This window comes from Heloderma suspectum, chromosome 5 (assembly GCF_057233095.1).
Source record: "Heloderma suspectum isolate Gila_16-S chromosome 5, 16-S_ref, whole genome shotgun sequence".
NCBI classification, from domain to species: domain Eukaryota; kingdom Metazoa; phylum Chordata; class Lepidosauria; order Squamata; family Helodermatidae; genus Heloderma; species Heloderma suspectum.
In genome coordinates, this window is record NC_139462.1 from 161,334,497 (window position 1) to 161,355,991 (window position 21,495).

At 43.6% G+C, this 21,495-nt stretch overlaps 1 protein-coding gene across 9 annotated transcripts in view; it reads left to right on the forward strand.

Moving 5' to 3' along the window:
• ULK4 (unc-51 like kinase 4) overlaps positions 1-21,495 on the forward strand; it is a 367,782-nt gene that overhangs the window by 255,812 nt on the left and 90,475 nt on the right. For 8 of the 9 annotated variants that reach the window (XR_014792296.1, XR_014792295.1, XM_084858057.1 and 5 more), the window contains exons 33-34: positions 15,933-16,099; positions 16,988-17,086. Coding sequence is in view for 6 of the 9 variants with exons in the window: in XM_084858057.1 (XP_084714183.1) it covers positions 15,933-16,099; positions 16,988-17,086 (266 nt within the window). In the remaining 3 variants the exon portion in view is untranslated. The remainder of the gene's footprint in view (positions 1-15,932; positions 16,100-16,987; positions 17,087-21,495) is intronic. The other variant, XR_014792297.1, reaches the window with a different exon arrangement.

Below are 21,495 nucleotides of genomic sequence, written 5' to 3' on the forward strand. Positions count from 1 at the left end.
GTATAATTCCTCTCAGACATTTTCAGCTTCCTGGAGTGGTAGGCACAGGGTTGCAATCTGCCGCCTGCCTGATTTGGCTGAAAAAGCACCACCCCCACCGCAAAGTCAGAGGCATCAGTTTGCACTGCAAAAGGCTTCCTCGGGTCGGGATGTAACAGGATCAGCTCAGAGCTAAAAAGCTTCTTAAGTTCCTCGAAAGCCTATTGGGCAGATGCCATCCAATGAAAAGGAGATTTCCTTCCCTTAAGGAGGTCCATGAGAGGAGATGTCAGCCGAGCAAAGCTGGGCAGGAACTTTCTGTAAAAATTAGCAAACCTCAGAAAACATTGCAAGTCCTTCTTGGTAGATGGAGCCTGCCAGGAGACAACAGCCTGGACCTTTGCAGGATCCATCCTGATACCATCAGCTGAGATAATGTAGCCGAGATAGTCCAAAGAGGTTAGGTCAAATGCACATTTCTCCAGCTTGGCATAAAGATGGTGCTCGTGGAGGCACTGGAGGACTCTGAGACATGGTGCTGATGGGCGTGGGGGTCCTCAGAAAATATAAGTAAATCATCGAGATACACAATGAGGAAAGTGTCCAAATAGTCCTGGAAGATGGCATTCATAAAACGCGAAAACGTGTGGGGGGGTGCAGGCGAGCCCAAACGTATCACTAGGTATTCATACGCTCCATACTGGGTGCCGAAACAGGTCTTCCACTCATCCCCCTCCCAGATGTGAATCAGATTGTAGGCACCACGCAGGTCCAACTTTGTGAAAATCTTGGCTCACCCCAGGCGCTCCAGCATCTCCGGTATGAGGGGGAAGGGGTACTTGTCAGGGATCAAGACCGAATTCAATGTTCTGAAGTTGTGCACTGGGCAGAGTTCTCCCAGTTTTTTGCACACAAACATGGTAGAGGCGCAGGCGGGGGAGAAGGAGGGGCGAATGAAACCACGTCTGAGGTTTCTGTCCAAAAACTCCTGCAGAGCTCGAAGTTCCGGCTCTGACATTGAATACAGCCGGCCAGTGGGGATGGTCACCCCAGAAATGAGGTTAATGGCACAGTCAAAAGGGCGGTGAGGGCGGAGCTGGTCGGCCTCCTTCTTGTCGAAAACATCCCGAAAAGCCGCATACTTCTTTGGGAGGATCACGGTAGCTGAAGAACTGCCAGAAGCAGATGAGGAGGGGGAGGAAAGGGTTAAGGCCTGGGCTGGGACTGGCGCCTCGGTCAGGTGGCAATGCTCCCTGCAGTAGGGAGATGCAAACCCCACTTCCTGAAGCCCCCAAGAAATCTGAGGATTATGCTTAGAGAGCCAGGAAAGACCCAGCACGATTGGGTATTGGGGAACCTTGGCCAAGTGAAACTGAATCTGCTCAACGTGGGACTGGGCGTGCAGAATGAGCGGAGCTGTAATCTGGGCCACCGCGCCTGAAGAAAGAGGACGCCCATTGATGGTCTCCACTGCCAAGGGGGCAGGAAGAGACAGGGTAGGAATCTTGTGGAAGTGAGCGAACGTTTCATCCATGAAACTGGTCGTAGCCCCAGAGTCCACTAAAGCCAGGGCCTCCACCCCACCCCACTGGGAGGAGCGGATGGGAGAGTGGGGGGGTTACAGAAGGCACCTACCTGGTGGGGAACCGACCCCCACACTGGAGACCCTCAATAGGCTTGGGGGGCAGCCTAGTCAGGCCTGGGGACAAGGAGGAGGAGGAGGAGGAAGGAGAGGAGGGGGAGGCAGTGGGGCTACGGGTCTGGCGTGGCAGGTTTTGGCGAAATGTCCCAGCTTTCCACACTGAAAGCATCGGCGCTCTGCCTGCCGCCACTCTAGTTCCTCCAGCGGCAGCGGGGCTCGGGTAGCTCCCAGCTACATTGGGGTCTCCTCCGCCCCCACCACAGGGGCAGGGAGTGGGGGAGGAGGCAGGAAACATGGGGGAATGGGAGGAGGGAAATCTCGGCCCCTGCCACCCTGCCGGATCTGCTGGCACCCCTCCAGCCGACTATCTATCTGGAGGCAGGTCTGGATGAGGTCCTCCAAAGTAGGCAGGCTAGGCGTGCGTGCCAACTCATCCAAGATCTTGTCGTTCAAACCGTCCAAAAACTGAGCCACCAGCATGGCATCATTCCACTGTAAATCCTGCACCAGCAAGCGAAAAGTCGCGTAGCTGGAAACTGAGTCCTTGCCCTGCCTGAGGTGGCGAATCTCCCGAGAAGCCATCTGTGTGCGCAGGGGGCCACCGAAAAATCTGGCCATCGCTGTCATGAAACCTTGATAGTCCCCGAGCAGGGGGTCATTAGCGAGAAGAAGTCCCGAAGCCCTTCTAGCTGCCACGCCTGAAAGTAGGTTAATGATAAAGCCCACACGAACCTGTTCTGTCAGGAAATCCTCAGGTCGTAGGCACATGTACAGCTCTGATTGGGCCCGGAAAATCGGAAAAAGTCCTTTCTCACCAGAAAACTTCTCTGGCAGAGCCGCCAGGCACTTGCGGTGGGGGGGAATTGGAGGTGGTGGGGGTTGAACCGCAGCTTGCAGACTCTGTACGGCAGTCGCCAGTTGAGCCACTTGATCACGAACAGCCTGGTTCTCTTGCGCGAGAGCTTGCACTGCCGAGTCCATGGCAGCCTCCAGAGGCAGTAGGAGCAGAGAGAAAAAAAGGAACGGGGACCAAGCTGTCAGGAGCACCCTAGCTGCCTCTTGCAGTCCCCTCCAATAGCCAACTCAGGACACAGACGACGAGGATTCTTTCCAACGCTTTATTCTGTTATTACTTTATGACTCTTTCAGATACTAATCACTAGTGACTAAGCAAGGAACAGCACTGGGGAAAGATAGCAGAGTAGCCTAAGCTCCAGGTAAGGCAGTTGGTCTCTGTTTGAAGGAGAACCACGGGAAGACTCTGAACTTATGGGCTATGGGGAGATCCTCCCTCTTTCCCTTGAGTCCTCGGGACGCGACCGTTGTTTGAGCGCCAAACAAATGGAACACCTCCTTTCGGCACCCTCCATCTGTTGTCGCTCCCTGCGTCTGCGCCGAGCATCCAGCAAGCCCCCCTCCAGCGCTCTCTCACTACCAGGGTCACTATCTATCCCAGGAATGCTGGCAGGAGGAATCTCTGCCAGCTGCTATGCTTGTGAGAGATGAGCGAGCTCCTCTCCCACGGATTGCTGTTCTTCCTCAGAATCAGAACTGCTCTGGGGCTCTATGGGCTCAGTTTCCACCCTAACAGCTTGCTTGCTTGCTTCTGTAGTCCCTGGAGCAGTTTGCTCTGCTCTGCTCAGCTGGGAGGCGGGAAACAGACTGAAGCTTCCTGCCCACTCAGCTGCTGGGAGTACTCAGGCCACACACACCCAATTCAGTTGGAGCTCTCAGGAGCACCTGGTGAGCTCACAGCCACTCTGAAGGATGTAGGACAGCCCCCTGGGCTTCCTGCAGCCCACTTACCTCTTAGCCTCTGTCTCCTTTGTCTCCTTTGTCTCTTCTACCACTGCCACTCCCCTGGCCAACTCGTGTTTGCTCCCCCTGTTTGCTCACTCTGGTCGCTCGCTGTCTGGGAGCTTGCTTACTTCTGTAGTCCCTGGACCAGTTGGAGCAGCTTGCTCTGCTCTGCTCAGCTGGGAGGCGGGAAACAGACACTGTTTGTTCTGTTGTTGTTGTTCTGTTCTGTTGTTGTTCAGTCGTTAAGTCGTGTCGACTCTTTGTGACCCCATGGACCATAGCACACCAGGCCTTCCTGTCCTCTGCTGTCTCCCAGAGTGTGCTCAAGTTCATATTCATAGAATAGTATAGTAGTAGGGTTGGAAGGGGCCTACAAGGCCATCGAGTCCAACCCCCTGCTCAATGCAGGAATCCAAGTCAGAGCATCCCTGACAAATGGCTGTCCAGCCTCGTCTTGAAGGCCTCCAGTGTGGGAGAGCCCACCACCTCCCCAGGTAATTGGTTCCATTGCCGTATTGCTCTGACACTCAGGAATTTTTTCCTGATGTTCAGTCGGAATCTGGCTTCCTGTAACTTGAGCCCATTATTCCGTGTCCTGCACTCTGGGATGATCAAGAAGAGATCCTGGCCTTCTTCTCTGTGACAACCTTTCAAGTACTTGAAGAGTGCTATCATATCTCCCCTCAGTCTTCTCTTCTCAAGGCTAAACATGCCCAGTTCTTTCAGTCTCTCTTCATAGGGCTTTGTTTCCAGTCCCCTGATCATCTTTGTTGCCCTCCTTTGAACCCTCTCCAGTTTGTCTGCATCCTTCTTAAAGTGTGGTGCCCAGAACTGGACACAGTACTCCAGATGAGGCCTAACCAGTGCTGAGTAGAGGGGAACTAGTACTTCCCGGGATTTGGAAGCGATGCTTCTATGAATGCAGCCCAAAATAGCATTTGCCTTTTTTGCAGCCACATCACATTGTTGGCTCATATTCAGCTTGTGATCGACGACAATTCCAAGATCCTTCTCGCTCGTAGTGTGGTTGAGCCACGTATCCCCCATCTTGTAACTGTGCATTTGGTTTCTTTTTCCTAGGTGCAGAACTTGGCATTTGTCCCTATTAAATGCCATTCTGTTGTTTTCTGCCCAGCACTCCAGTCTATCCAGATCACTTTGAATTTTGTTTCTGTCTTCCAAAGTATTAGCTATCCCTCCCAATTTTGTGTCATCTGCAAATTTGATCAGCATTCCCTGCACCTCCTCCTCCAAGTCATTAATAAAAATATTGAAAAAATATTCATTGCATCGGTGGTGCTATCTAGCCATCTCATCCTCTGCCGTCCCCTTCTCCTTTTGCCTTCAGTCTTTCCTAGCATCAGGGTCTTTTCCAGGGAGTTTTCTCTTTGCATTAGGTGGCCAAAATATTTGAGCTTCAGCTTCAGTATCTGTCCTTCCAATGAGCACTCAGGGTTGATTTCCTTTAGGATGGAGTGATTTGACCTCCTTGCAGCCCAGGGCACTCGTAAGCGTCTTCTCCAGCACCACAGTTCAAAAGCATCAATTCTTCAGCGCTCAGCCTTCCTTACAGTCCAGTTCTCACAGCCATACGTTACTACTGGGAAAACCATAGCTTTGATTAGACGGACCTTTGTCGGCAAGGTGATGTCTCTGCTTCTTACTATGCTGTCTAGGTTTGCCATAGCTTTCCTCCCAAGGAGCAAGCGTCTTTTAATTTCATGGCTACAGTCACCATCTGTGGTGATCTTGGAGCCCAAGAAAATAAAATCTGTCACTGCTTCCATTTCTTCCCCTTCTATATGCCAGGAAGTGATGGGGCCAGATGCCATGATCTTAGTTTTTTTCATGTTGAGCTTCAAACCAGCTTTTGCACTCTCCACTTTCACCCTCAACTAGAGGATCTTGAGATCCTCTTCGCTTTCTGCCATTAGGGTGGTATCATCTGCGTATCTGAGGTTGTTGATAATTCTCCCGGCAATCTTAATTCCGACCTGTGATTCATCCAACCCAGCATTTCTCATGCTGTACTCTACATATAAGTTAAATAAGCAGGGTGACAGTATACAGCCTTGTCGTACTCCTTTCCCAATTTTGTACTCCTTTCCCAATTTCGGTTGTTCTTAAAGAACTGTTGTTGGGTTCTTACTGTTGCTTCTTGACCTTTGTACAGGTTTCTCAGGAGACAGGTAAGGTGGTCTGGTACTCCCATCTCTTTCAGAATTTGCCACAGTTTGTTTGTGATCCACACAATCAAAGGCTTTAGTGTAGTCAATGAAGCAGAAATAGATGTTTTTCTGGAATTCTCTTGCTTTCTCCATGATCCAGCGAATGTTGGTGATTTGATCTCTAGTTCCTCTGCCTCTTTGAAACCCAGTTTGTACTTCCCGGTAGTTCTCGGTTCACATGCTGCTGAAGCCTAGCTTGTAGGATTTTGAGCATCACCTTGCTGGCATGTGAAATGAGCGCAATTGTACGGTAGTTTGAACACTCTTTGGTGTTGCCCTTTTTTGGAATTGGAATGTAGACTGACCTTTTCCAGTCTTGTGGCCATTGTTGAGTGTTCCAAATGTGTTGGCATATTGAGTGCAGCACTTTAACAGCACCATCTTTTAGGATTTTAAATAGCTCAGCTGGAATACTGTCATCTCCGCTAGCTTTGTTGTTACTAATGCTTCCTAAGGCCCACTTGACTTCACTCTTGAGGATGTCCGGCTCAAGTTCAGTGACCGCACTATCATGGCTATCAGGGACATTCAGATCTTTCCTGTATAGTTCTTCTGTGTATCCTTTCCACCTCTTCTTAATCTCATCTGCTTCTCTTAGGTCCCTGCCTTCTTTGTCCTTTATCATGCCCGTCTTTGCACAAAACATTCCCTTGAGATCTCCGATTTTCTTGAAAAGATCTCTAGTCTTTCCCATTCTATTGGTTTCCTCAATTTCTTTGCATTGTTCATTAAAGAAGGCCTTCTTGTCTCTCCTTGCTATTCTCTGGAACTCTGCATTCAGTTGGATATATCTTCCCTTTTCTCCCTTGCTTTTCGCTTCCCTTCTTTCGTGAGCTACTTGTAAAGCCTCATCAGACAGCCACTTGGCTTTCTTGCATTTCTTTTTCTTTGGGATGGATTGAGTTGCTGCCTCCTGAACAATGTTACGGATCTCCGTCCATAGTTCCTCAGTCACTCTGTCTATCAGGTCTAATCTCTTAAATTTATTCCTCACGTCCACTGTATATTTATAAGGGATATGATTTAGGTCATACCTGAATGGTTTAGAGGTTTTCCCTACATTCTTCAATTTAAGCCGAAATTTTGCAATAAGAAGCTCATGATCTGAGCCACATTCAGCTCCAGGTCTTGTTTTACTGACTGTACAGAGCTTCTCTATCTTTGGCTGCAAAGGACATAATCAATGTGATTTCGATTTTGACCATCTGGTGATGTCCATGTGTAGAGTTGCCTCTTGTGCTGTTGGAAAAGAGTGTTTGCTATGATCAGTGTGTTCTCTTGGCAAAACTCTATTAGCTTTTGTCCTGCTTCATTTTGTACACCAAGGCCATGCTTGCCTGTTATCCCGGTGATTTCTTGACTTCCTACTTTAGCATTCCAATCCCCTATGATGAAGAGGACATCTTTTTTTGGTGTTAGTTCTAGAAGGTGTTGTAGGTCTTCATAGAACTGATCAACCTCAGCTTCTTCGGCCTCAGTGGCTGGGGCATAGAACTTGAATTACTGTGATGTTGAATGGTTTGCCTTGGATTCGTACTGAGATCATTCTGTCATTTTTGAGATTGTACCCCAGTACTGCTTTTCCCACCCTTTTCTTGACTATGAGTACTACTCCCTTTCTTCTAAGGGATTCTTGCCCACAGAAGTAGATATAATGGTCACTTGAATTAAATTTGCCCATGCCTGTCCATTTTCGTTGGCTGATTCCCAAGATGTCGATGTTCAATCTTGCCATCTCATGTTTGACCACCTCCAGCTTACCTTGATTCATTGAACTTACATTCCAGGTTCCTAAACAATATTGTTCTTTACAGCATCAGATTTTCTTTTCACCACCAGACACATTCACAGCTGTGTCCTTTTGGCTTTGGCCCAGCCGCTTCACGCTTTCTGCCGCTACTTGGAAATTCCCTCTGCTCTTCCCCAGTAGTATATTGGACACCTTCCGACCTGAGGGGCTCATCTTCCAGCATCATATCTTTTAGCCTTGTGATATGTTCCATGGGGTTTTCTTGGCAAGAATACTGGAGTGCGTTGCCATTTCCTTCTCCAGTGGACCATATTTTGTCAGAACTCTCTGCCATGACCTGTCCATCTTGGGTGGCCCTGCACGGCATAGCTTGTGGCTTCACTGAGTTACGCAGGACCCTTCGCCACAACAAGGCAGTGATCCATGAAGGGGTTATTGGTTATCAGACTGTGAATACCTCTTTGTTCTAAGTGCTTGTATTCAACTATTCTGCCTTCTTTCAAATAATCACATATTTTTTCCAATCCTTTGCATTTCTAAAAATTCTTATCACATTATCTTTTAGCCTGCTGAAAATGATTCAAAGAAAAAACTGACATTAATGAACAAATTCTCTGGCTAATAATTGACAAGTTTCATCTTTCTATTTTCCATATCCAGTCTTTTAAATGTAGAAGCCAAGTTGATTCTTCTTCAGCAAAACCTATCCTATATGATTGATAAACTTATCTTTAATAATGCTTTCAGTCAGTTTACCTAGAACAGACGTTAAGCTAACTGGCCTGTAATTTCTTGGATCAGTCCTTGATCCCTTCTTAAAACTAGGAGGCTGTCTTCATGAGCAATCTGGTGTGACGTTAGAGCAGTCTGTGACAGATAACGTTTTCACCAATCCACTGCTAACCAGCTGCTTCCCTCTTGAAAAGCTGCATTTTCTGAAACTCCTTTTATTCCAACTTTTTTACTGAAAGAGGATCCCTGGCAGTTTTGCCACAGTGTGCCATGTCCCCCCAACATTACATCCTGGGTGTGCCTCTGTGACCTGGCAGTGACATGAGATGCCCCATTCCCTCTTGTTTCCCCAGTGGAAGTAGTTTTTCCCATTGAGAAAATCCCCAGGAGCGTAGCAGTGACCCTTCACACTATGGCAGTAGTGGGGACACTCATTCACCTTAGGTAGCCTGCTTTTAATCTTTAACATATCCCCCCTTCTGAGCATGTTTACTGAAATCTCGCTCTCCTGCAGTGAATCTTTAACATATTTCTATGCATTTGGAGCCACAGTGTTTTGCTAAAGGGTTAAAGGCTAACTTTAGTAACTCACCCTAAAGTGTTATTTTGCTTCTCCAATGCTCTCTTAAATCACTATTGCAATGCTGTGCTTATTTGTTGTTCTGCAGTTTCTCTGATGAAAAGTTGTTTCTCTTGTTTGTTTGGTTGGTTGGTTGGTTGGTTGGTTGGTTTATTAGCCGCCCATTTGTTTTGTAAAGTCCCTTCTCTGCTTCATCACAGTAAAGATCTTTTGGGTTTACCGGAGCTTCTCACTGAAAGCAGGGAGAAGGAGAAAGGGGCGGGAGGTTGGAAGCAATAACTCCACAGCAGAATGCTGAAATGGGGTGAAATTGCTGGGTTGGGTTGCTCTCAGAGAGTGCCTTCAGATGCTGCGCTCAAGAATCGGGGATTTTAGCTTCTCAAAGTGTGCACACTGGGGGAAAGCGGGGGGGGAGAGTTAATGTAGGAGCAGGGGGGAGCCTTCAGAACTGTGAATAAGTTGGTCTCCATTCATGATAACGTAGTAGCAGGGGAGAGCCCGGACAGGGGTGAGAAACAAGCCTCTCTCATTGGTTGAGCAGCCCCTGCCAGGTTGATGACATTCAGTTCTACTCCCCCAACCCCAGCTGGAAATATGTTCCTTTCAAATGCTGTGTGACCCATGAAAACTGAATTTTAAAGTGAATTGGCTTTCCTTGCTTTGTGTGTCCCTGACGAACTAAAGCCGATTCCATGAAAATCCAGGTAACACTCCAATGGGCTTCTCATTCTGTTGTCGTGAAGATCCTCCCTCGGTGTTACATTGACCACTTTCCAGTCTTCTGGTACAGAGGCTGACCTTACAAACATGTCACCTGTTTTTGTGAGAAGATCAACAATTTCGCATTTGAGTTTTAAGAATTCTCAAATGGATACCATCTGGGCCTGGTGATTTTTTTGTTTTCAGTTTTCAATAAGGTCTAGAACTTCATCTCTTGTCACCACTATTTGCCTCAATTCCAAGGAAATATCAATTCAGGCGCGGGTATCTGCAGTGAAGATGGACACATTCAGTTTCTTCATAATCTCTTTATCTTCCTTTAGTACTCCTTTAATTCCCTTATAATCCAGTGGTCCAACTACCTCCCTAGCTGGATTAAAAATGGTTTAGTGTTGATTTCAGTGTTATTAGCAATATGCTCTTCAAAATCCTTTTTTGCCTTCCTTATTACCTCCTTGCTTTTCTCTTGTGCACATTTGTGTTCCTTTTTCTTATCCTCTTTTGGGAAACACTTTCATTATCTGAAGGAAGCCTTTGTTTCTCTAATAGTTTAATTGACACTGCTGGTTCCCACTGCTGATTAGATGTGCATAGGATTGTGCTGTAGATAACACTATCTGGAACCCCTAAATGCTACTTTGTACACCCAGAAGAAAAAGGATATATAAAAACAAAATAATTATGAATGATGTTGAATCTGAGATCAGCTCTGCCCATTTTCCCATTTGGGGGCAGATAAATTTAGCATTCATGGATCACTGCCTTGTTGTGGCGAAGGGGCTTGCGTAACTCAGTGAAGCCATAAGCTATGCCGTGCAGGGCCACCCAAGACGGACAGGTCATGGCAGAGAGTTCTGACAAAATGTGGTCCACTGGAGAAGGAAATGGCAACCCACTCCAGTATTCTTGCCAAGAAAACCCAATGGAATGTATCACAAGGCTAAAAGATATGACGCCGGAAGATGAGCCCCTCAGGTCGGAAGGTGTCCAATATGCTACTGGGGAAGAGCAGAGGGTATTTCCAAGTAGCGCCAGAAAGAATGAAGCGGCTGGGCCAAACCCGAAAGGACACTCAGCTGTGGATGTGTCTGGCGGTGAAAAGAAAATCCGATGCTGTAAAGAACAATATTGTTTAGGAACCTGGAATGTCAGATCAATGAATCAAGGTAAGCTGGAGGTGGTCAAACATGAGATGGCAAGATTGAACATCAACATCTTGGGAATCAGCGAACTCAAATGGACAAGCATGGGCGAATTTAATTCAGGTGACCATCATATCTACTATTGTGGGCAAGAATCCCTTAGAAGAAATGGAGTAGCACTCATAGTCAACAAAAGGGTGGGAAAAGCAGTACTGGGGTACAATCTTAAAAATGATAGAATGATCTCAGTACGAATCCAAGGCAAACCATTCAACATCACAGTAATTCAAGTCTATGCCCCAACCACTGAGGCCGAAGAAGCTGAGGTTGATCGGTTCTATGAAGACCTACAACACCTTCTAGAACTAACACCAAAAAAAGATGTCCTGTTCATCATAGGGGATTGGAATGCTAAAGTAGGAAGTCAAGAAATCACCGGGATAACAGGCAGGCATGGCCTTGGTGTACAAAATGAAGCAGGACAAAAGCTAATAGAGTTTTGCCAAGAGAACATGCTGATCATAGCAAACACTCTTTTCCAACAGCACAAGAGGCGACTCTACACATGGACGTCACCAGATGGTCAATATCGAAATCAGATTGATTATGTCCTTTGCAGCCAAAGATGGAGAAGCTCCATACAGTCAGTAAAAACAAGACCTGGAGCTGACTGTGGCTCAGATCATGAGCTGCTTCTTGCAAAATTTCGGCTTAAATTGAAGAACGTCGGGAAAACCACTAAACCATTCAGGTATGACCTAAATCATATCCCTGATGAATATACAGTGGAGGTGAGGAATAGATTTCAGGGATTAGACCTGATAGAGAGAGTGCCTGAGGAACTATGGACGGAGGTCCGTAACATTGTTCAGGAGGCAGCAACGAAATCCGTCCCAAAGAAAAAGAAATGCAAGAAAGCCAAGTGGCTGTCTGATGAGGCTTTACAAGTAGCTCACGAAAGAAGGGAAGCGAAAAGCAAGGGAGAAAGGGGAAGATATACCCAACTGAATGCAGAGTTCCAGAGAATAGCAAGGAGAGACAAGAAGGCCTTCTTAAATGAACAATGCAAAGAAATCGAGGAAAACAACAGAATGGGAAAGACTAGAGATCTCTTCAAGAAAATTGGAGATCTCAAGGGAATGTTTTGTGCAAAGACGGGCATGATAAAGGACAAAGAAGGCAGGGACCTAACAGAAGCAGAGGAGATTAAGAAGAGGTGGCAAGAATACACAGAAGAACTATACAGGAAAGATCTGAATGTCCCTGATAGCCATGATAGTGCGGTCACTGAACTTGAGCCGGACATCCTCGAGAGTGAAGTCAAGTGGGCCTTAGGAAGCATTAGTAACAACAAAGCTAGCGGAGATGACAGTATTCCAGCCGAGCTATTTAAAATCCTAAAAGATGATGCTGTTAAAGTGCTGCATTCAATATGCCAACAAATCTGGAACACTCAACAGTGGCCACAAGACTGGAAAAGGTCAGTTTACATTCCAATTCCAAAGAAGGGCAATGCCAAAGAGTGTTCAAACTACCGCACAATTGCGCTTATTTCACATGCCAGCAAGGTGATGCTCAAAATCCTACAAGCTAGGCTTCAGCAGTATGCGAACCAAGAACTACCGGAAGTACAAGCTGGGTTTAGAAGAGGCAGAGGAACTAGAGATCAAATCGCCAACATTCGCTGCATCATGGAGAAAGCAAGAGAATTCCAGAAAAACGTCTATTTCTGCTTCATTGACTACGCTAAAGCCTTTGATTGTGTGGATCACAACAAACTGTGGCAAATTCTTAAAGTGATGGGAGTACCAGACCACCTTACCTGTCTCCTGAGAAACCTGTACGAGGGTCAAGAAGCAACAGTAAGAACCAGAGATGGAACAACCGATTGGTTCAAAATTGGGAAAGGAGTACGACAAGGCTGCATATTGTCACCCTGCTTATTTAACTTATATGCAGAGTACATCATGAGAAATGCCGGGTTGGATGAATCAGAGGTCGGAATTAAGATTGCCGGGAGAATTATCAACAACCTCCGATATGCAGACGATACCACCCTAATGGCAGAAAGCGAAGAGGATCTCAAGAGCCTCTTGTTGAGGGTGAAAGAGGAGAGTGCAAAAGCTGGTTTGAAACTCAACATTAAAAAAACTAAGATCATGTCATCTGGCCCTATCACTTCCTGGCATATAGAAGGGGAAGAAATGGAAGCAGTGACAGATTTTACTTTCTTGGGCTCCAAGATCACCGCAGACGGTGACTGTAGCCATGAAATTAAAAGACGCTTGCTCCTTGGGAGGAAAGCTATGGCAAACCTAGACAGCATAGTAAGAAGCAGAGACATCACCTTGCCGACAAAGGTCCGTCTAATCAAAGCTATGGTTTTCCCAGTAGTAATGTATGGCTGTGAGAGCTGGACTATAAGGAAGGCTGAGCGCCGAAGAATTGATGCTTTCGAACTGTGGTGCTGGAGAAGACTCTTACGAGTCCCCTGGACTGCAAGGAGGTCAAATCAGTCCATCCTAAAGGAAATCAGCCCTGAGTGCTCATTGGAAGGACAGATAATGAAGCTGAAGCTCCAATATTTTGGCCTCCTAATGCGAAGAGAAAACTCCCTGGAAAAGACCCTGATGCTGGGAAAGACTGAAGGCAAAAGGAGAAGGGGACGGCAGAGGATGAGATGGCTAGATAGCATCACGGATGCAATGAATATGAACTTGAGCACGCTCCGGGAGAGAGCGCAGGACAGGAAGGCCTGGCGTGCTATGGTCCATGGGGTCATGAAGAGTCGGACACGACTAAACGACTGAACAACAACAACAACAACAAATTTAGCATACTATGTCATAAATTTTAAATTCATTATAATAGATTATTAGCAAATAATAGTGTGTTGGATTGCACTAGTATACTAGGACCCATATAGACTGGAATTAGGGATGTATGGATTTTGCTAAAACCAGATTGTCAGGCATCTTCCATTCTGTCGTCCGCTCATTGATGGAATCGGATTTTTTGTATGACACCTTTGTTCATTTGCAAATGTGCAAGTGCATATTTGCACAAATCTCTTCATAAGTTAAAAAAAAAAACCTGGTGCATAAGCCTGTGGATTCCACATGACTTAAGGAAAAGGCAGTCTGCTGCAGAATCTGCAAGTCAGACACATAGAAATCCAAAGTCATTTGAATCCATTGTGAATTTCTCCAACATCCCTAGCTGGAATGTCCTCAGAATGGCAAAGGGATGAATCATCACCAATCTGCACTGCTGGCTCTCTCAATCTGTGCCCAGTCTTCACTTACTTTGGAGCAATGTAAGCAGTTCTGCACAGCATTGCTACAGCTATGAGATATCCTGATTCAGCTGTCAATACAGTGTCCCGTGTTCTCTTAAGATACCAGCACCATCTCTCTCAGCAGCTGGATCTGGTGTTGACTTATATGTGCCTCCCAAGTGTATCATATTTTGAGCTTTCCTAGACACACACAGTTTGGGGGGGGGGGGATGCAGCATTGTGTCAATTAGAGCACTGTGTCTTAATTTGATTCCTATCATCACACCGGATTTCCTGTTGGGAGTTTATGATTGACCTATCCCAGGGTGGATTTGCATTAAGGGCTCAGCATATTCTCCGACTGCAGGCCATCGAAAGTTAGATAGGTTTGATTTTTATCCCAATTTATGTTGGACTGCATGTTTTGCAAAATTTAAAGATCTTAGTTGCCCTGTGACAGCTGGTAAGCACACTTTTTGTAAGTCCCAGCCCCTTCCTCTGTCATTCTGGGAAGAGTTGGTTTGCCTTTGCATTCAGTAGTGGGGCCTGCCAAGCCAAAATTAATGCTTGTAGCAGTCAGAAAACACTGACTGCAGCTATGTCCATAACTGAAGATAGTTTTTGTTTTGTTATATTTTCTCTAAAAGGTCACAAGTTTGCTGGAGTGTTTGCTTACGGGAAATTCAATAAGCTGGTTAACTCTTGGTTTGCAAGATAGAAGGAATCAGAACCTAGGGAACAGAAAAATGAAGAGGGGCTTAAGCTCATCAACGAAGTTGTGTCTTGGATCATTCTTTTACACTGTGGAGTCCAAGGGAACAGAGTGATGCTGAGGCACTAATTGATCCTACTCTACAAGATATACCATACCTTTCTACAGAAAAAAATAGTCATATAAATCTTCCCTCCTGCAGTGTATCCCTCCATAAAGAGGGACACTTGCTTAACTCAGTTGTGGGCCCAATATGTAAATGTATAAACATCTGTAAGATATTTTGAGTTTTCTGCAGAAAGGGGAAGTATGCATGGTTTGTTTCTTATAAAAAGTGTTCCACAGTCACTGATTTATCTATCATGTAGATTCTAGTCCATATGACAAGAATTTTAATAGAATGTATTCTCTTTTTATTTATTAACATGTTTTTACTTTTCTGTACCTAAAAAATTATTACAACTTTTTCAGTTATCACATGGCCACCTAATCACCTAGCATCCTGATTTTTATCACTAAGAAACTTGTCTTGCTTAAGGTTGACTTATATAAAATGTGTTTTGTCTAGGTTCTTTGTTCCCTCACCTCACTTAACATAGCATTTTGCTCTGATAGCTGTTTATCCTAACCCTGTTTATCTCTGTTCTTCCAGTTGCTTCTCAACTTGACTCTCCCCCCCCATCTACTCCTTACGTAGTCCCTGTACCCCCTGCTTTGCCTGGCTTCCTACTTGCTCTACATACTATTTTTAGTTTTAGCAGTATCTCACTTTCATTCAGGTTGATTTTTATGATGAGAACTTATTTCTTAATATTGTTTCTACCCTTGCTGTATTATTACGTTGTTATGATCTATGGTCTGACAAATATGTTTATTCTAATTCTGACTTTCAGCATTGTTCTTCCATTGCCAAATACTAAAGAACTAGGAACAGATTGGCTTGCACTCTGGCTTGCTGGCTCTTTGGTAGAAGCAATAACAGTGAACATCTCCATGTTTAGACATTGCTGAGTTGGAAGTAAATGAGATTTTCATTGCTTAAAGGGAAAAAATAACCACTCAAAATAAGCAACTTGCCTATTACGGCTTGTTTGAGAATAGCACTGAAGGCCCTGATTCTAACATCTATCCAATGTAGACTGATTCCTTTTTAAAAAGGACATATTTTATCATAGATTAAGATCTGATCCTGTGTTTAAAATATGTGTTGTATGAAAGGGGTAGGGTGGGGGTCGGTGGGTGGGGGGTAATCTTATTGTTTAAATGAAATGTCTTCTTTCTCTTAATATGCTTTTTTTCCCTAGGTACTTTCTGTACTAATTTTCTCTGCATATACTGTGCTTATTTATTCTATCTGCCTATCTGCTTAGGTCTGGTCCATCACATCTGTAACCTCCTAATAGAAACTGCAGCTCTGTGCTTGGATGCAGATGATAAAAGCAACATCAAGACAGCAAATGCATTGCTTCTCTCCTTGCTTGACATTTTGCACCACATGCTGATATATACAGCTAACGTTGTCCGCCTGACTCTACAGGTATTTTTTTGGTAGAATGAACATTATTGTGCAGATTGTTAGTCTCCTTCCTTCTACTCTTGTTGGATTCTCTACTACAAACTCAAATGAAACTGAACAGATTTATTTAACAAGTGAATTTCTACGAAGTTTTCACAGGCAATGGCTCATTAACTACATGTGGGTTAAAAACGTAACGCTCAAGTTTTTATGGTTGAGGTACGAAGTATCCACAGTGGATATCCTTGGTTTTCACCAGCTTCTTTATTTTATTTATTTATAAAACATTTCTATACTTCTTTTCAGCTCTAAAAAATTTCAAAAGGATTTGAACCCTCATATATTTTGCATGTGTCTTAAGGAAGTGTCAAGTATGTGTCTGACATTGGGCATAATTTAGAAATGTAACTTAGGCATTTAATATAATCAAGCTTATTGCAGGTGTCTTGTTTGTCACCCTGACATATGGGTAACATATGCTTTCTTCTTAATAAGAGTGTTCTTTCATATCTGTCTTTTAAAATAAATCTTTATCTTCAGGTTTAATTACTATGGCATGTCAAAATACTGATATTGAATGAGAATGTACAGACCAGCCATATCCTTACACTATAACCTGTACAAAACAGAATTCTTCAAACTTATACTAGTCTTGGGTAATCCCTGGTGGTCCAAGATGCAGCTGTTGTGAGAATGCACTAGTAATTTATATGCTCAAACGAGTTTCACTTATTAGAGGATGTTCTTTCTGAACTTGATTTTATTTTATTATTATTTTTCTATGAAAGAGAATAATGTTATTATTTTGCAGAGGAACAGAGTCTTGACCCTGAAAAATTTAGGGTAGTGATTTTTTCAGTGTTTTATTTCCCCTGAGGTTGTTCTTCATTATATTTTTTCCTCATGAAGGCACAGAAGTCTGGCACTGGAGGAGACACTCAGCCTGCTGAAGACCTTCTGCTGACCAATAAACCCGCAACAGACCTAATTAGCTTGCTTATTCAGCTGGTGAGAGCTTCCTTGTTTGTAAACCTATTGGAATGATTGTTTATTTTAATGTTTAACTTACCTGTCCCGAAGGTGCAGGGCAGGTTACTTAAAACATGACCAAAAAATCCAAGGATATGTTTCCAATATTTTTTAAAAGTTACCAAATACTTAGAAGCAAGGTTAAAGTTACCAGCAAAGATCACCTCATATTAGCCCACCATCCCAGTTCGTGAGTCTTCTCCATTTTCAGTATTATCCATATACTTCAGTTCCCTCGGCTACCAGGAGGACTCCTCTCCCTTCTCCAAAGCCATACCTTCACCTTAGCTTGTTCCTTTCATTCTCAGGACTAGTGTAGATGTGTCATTCATTTTATCTTTAACTGGGGTTAATGGGCTGGATGCCCCCCGCAGCCTCCCTTTGAAAGTGATTTCCCCTGTTCCCATTAACTGTGCTTAGGTGTTTTGTCAGACTGATGCTATCCATAGTTAATACGAACTCAAGGGCACTCTGAAGCTACCTTTTGAAAACCGTGATGTGGATATGGGAACTTACTGATGAACACTACTTTGTGTCAACCATGAGACACACATCTTCAGCTAAGGCTATTCTGTTTATTGTAAAAAAAAAAAAAAAATTGTATTAAAACTAAATATATTAATGTTAAGCTGGAAATAATATTTGGTCTACCCTTAGCCAAACTTAGTCTATTAAATAATGCAAAGAATGTCATTGACACATTTCTGAGAAAAGTATCCAAAGATCATATACAGAAATAAAAATGTATTGTTAAATCATTTGGTTAAATCATCCAGTGTAAAATTTGTCCCTGTATACGTCTACGTTTTATTAGCCTTAATTTTAAACAACTTAAACAATGATGACTGAACTTTTTTTAAAGGTCCTCTGAGATTTAATAAGACTAATGATTAAAGCACTTCATATTCTTCCTGCAATATGCTCTTCTGTCAGATAGATAACCTTGAACCATTCTTTTTATTCAAAAGTGTTTACATACTTTAATTATTTACAAGTAAGCATTATCTATTATTTATAGATAACTATTACATTCCCTACAGAGTAAATTTTACCAGGTTATCCATATTTAGGTTTTCATAGTTCCTCATGTCAGTTTGATTAATTGAAAGGGAAATTTGGCTGCAAAAAACTTCACACAAGATATAAGAACAGCAGGAATTACATACTGTTCAGGAAGTGGGAGTAGAAGCAGGGATGTTGTGGAAGAAGAGAGAATGATGGTTGGGAAATGGAATGGGGAGAGGTATGAGGAAGTAGGAAGCTAGAAGGATAGGGAAGCAGAGTGCTGAAGAATAGAGTAGACAATAGAAAAAAAGCAGGTACCTTTGGGGCAGATGGCTGGCTGATGGGCTGTGGGAGAGTGGGGTGGGGGAGTTAATGAGAGATATGGAAGGGGCTGACCTAATCTTCACATGTGGTCTAGAAATGAAGCGGGTTATTGGCCAGAAAGAGGGACTGAGAGGATTAGTGGGGTAGCTGAGAGATGGGAATCTGAGGGTGAAATGAGATAAAAAGACAAGGGAGATGAGAATCACAGGTCTAGAAGAGAGGGGGAAGCAGGATATAAGCAGAGAACTGAGAAGCAGAGCCATGAGGAAAGGAAAGGAGGCAGATGGAGAGAGTAGAGGTAAGGCAATGGTGTGGGAGGTGTAAGTTGAGTGTACAAGTGTGGAAACTGGATGTTGTTAGACAAGAAAAAGTGGACGGGCAAATGGGTTTAATGGAGAGTTGCAGAGATTAGGGGATTGTTTTGTTGTTGTTCAGTGGGTTGCCTGTTCCCAACATTCCGTTCCATCTTCCCTCCAATTTTATGTGGAGAAAAAAATTATTGTTGTTGTTACCTGAACTTTTCTAACCACTGTGCAGATATTGAAAGATAAACCAGTCTCTCCAACTAATTCGTGTCCAGGAGCAATCGTGCATATTGAGGCAGCACATTTTTTTTTAGTATGCGATGGAGGACATAATTGCAGGCTCAGTATAAAACATGGGCCCAGATGGTGAAGAGATGCACATTCCCATGTGAGTCAAAAAGCCCACCTGGAATAGCATCCTTCCCCAACCTGGTGCCTTTCAGGAGTATTGGAGTAACCCCCATCATCACCAGCCACCATGGCCAGAATGATTGGGATTGTAGTCCGATACAACTTTAGAGGGCATCAGGTTAGGGAAGGCTTCAATAGGGCGTTATCGCGCAGATAAGGATGTGCCAATTCTCTTCCTCTACCATAAAACAAATTAACCAAAATGAAAAAAATCCTTCAGAGTAGATACTAACATAGTTGGTAAATACCAACTATAATTGGCTTAGGGCACAGATCTGTGGATTAAGAATCACAAGAGCTATTTTAATCACTAAAATAGCAATTTGGGGGCTACCTCAGCTCTTCTGTTAGGTAATTAGTATAGATAGTGATGGGCAAATTCCCTCAGGCTCAGTTTGGATTGGGATCAGTCAATTTGCAAAGTATTTCAGTGTGGAAACTAGATCATGAACATGAGCTACAGGGAAGAGAAAAAAAACCAAATCAGTGGAAAGCTACAGCAAGCCTAAACACACATGCACTGTCCAAATTTTACTAATCCAGAAATATAATCCAAATTATGTCGAATAAGTAATGCATTGATGCTATTCTGTGTACAGAAACAGATAATTTGGAACCACAAAATCAAGGGAGACATTTGGAGGATGGGTGTTTAATAGCCATTTCTTGTTCTGTGAAGATATAACTAAACAAATCTTTGGCTGCAGGTCTTCAGTATGAATGTGCAGCAATATATTACAACATTTCAGAAAGATTTTTTTTATAAGTTGATGCTCATACATTTTTTAAAAAGAGAGGGTCTTTGAAAGCCAAGGTAGTATTGTAAAGATCCTTCAGAGTTCAGGTATTTTCTAATAAGTTAAATGAAAAAATAACAGACTTAATAATACTGATGAAAATTTGCTTTTGCATTTTTCCTAATATTTGTGAATGATCTTGCTCAGAACTCCCAGAACCCATCTGTTACAGCTTGTTCTGTCAACATATTTCTGATGTACCAAAAATCTGTCTCTTATCGTAATAAGCTCTCTTTGTGTGTAACCTCATTAATGTGCTGAAATAGACTTCCCTCTGGGTATTAGATGCGCTAGCAACTCCATTGGTGATAAAACTGCTACTTCAGCTCAAACAGTCATGTACGTTTCTTGCAGTGGTTTGCAATTCACAAATGCTGCGTAACTGGGGCCAAAACAAAGGGTTCTTATTCGCTTTAATTTACAAAAATATGACAATAACAAAACATTGTCCTACTGATTGCTGCATTATACAACTATAGAGAATATGTAATGTTCTGCATTGATTTCCTACAAGACTTTGGAGGAATGGGGGATGAAGATGACCACTAGAATTGTTATTTTGCTCCTTGATGCTACACATTTACAAATTTCTGCTCTTGAGTACATTTATCTTTCATTAAGCTTTTCATACTTTGAGTTACCTGAGTTTACAAGTACACCTAGTTTTGGACTGGCTGCCATTTAAAAAGCACCTGGATACTTTTCTATCCTTCAGGTGTTTTTAGAGACTGTACTGTTTTATCTTAGCATACTCTTCCCCCTACTCCCCCCCCCCCACACACCTAATATTTTAAAAGCAATTTTGGAATGTCTTCAAACATTGTTATTATATTATATACTTGTATATGTGAATGTCCTCATGGACCAATTAGTTAAGGTATTCTTTATATGCAATGGGTAATACACTAAAAAAATGAAATTCTGTACCAAAGTAAATCTGTGCGAAGAAAGGTTAAATTCTGCAACTTGTATAAATTATGAAAATATCATACAAAAGTATGTGTTTTCTAAAAATATAGGAATGGCATAGCATACTGTTGCAGAAATGCTGAGGTTCTAGTACTCTCACTCTAAAACAGTCTTTCCCACCCCAGTGCTGTTCAGATATGTTGGACTACAACTCTCATCATCCTCAGACAGCATTGCCACTGTCATGCTGATTGGGCATGATGGTAGTTTTAGTTTAACACATCTGGACTAAATACGATCCCTGGGGAAGGTAATGGCAACCCACCCCAGTATTCTTGCCGTGAAAACTAAATGGATCAGTACAACCAGAGATATGTCGGTATACCATCAGAAGATGGGGCTCCCAGGTCGGAGGATGGTCAAAATGCTACTGGGGGGGAACAGAGGATAAGTTCAATTAGCCCCAGATGTGATGATGCAGCTAGCTCAAAGCCGAAAGGACGGCTAGCGGCCGACTGTGCTTGTGGTGAACGACGAATCCGATGTTGTAAAGATCAACACACCATAGGAACCTGGAATGTAAGAGCTATGAGCCAGGGCAAATTGGATGTGGTTATTGGGGAGATGTCAAGATTAA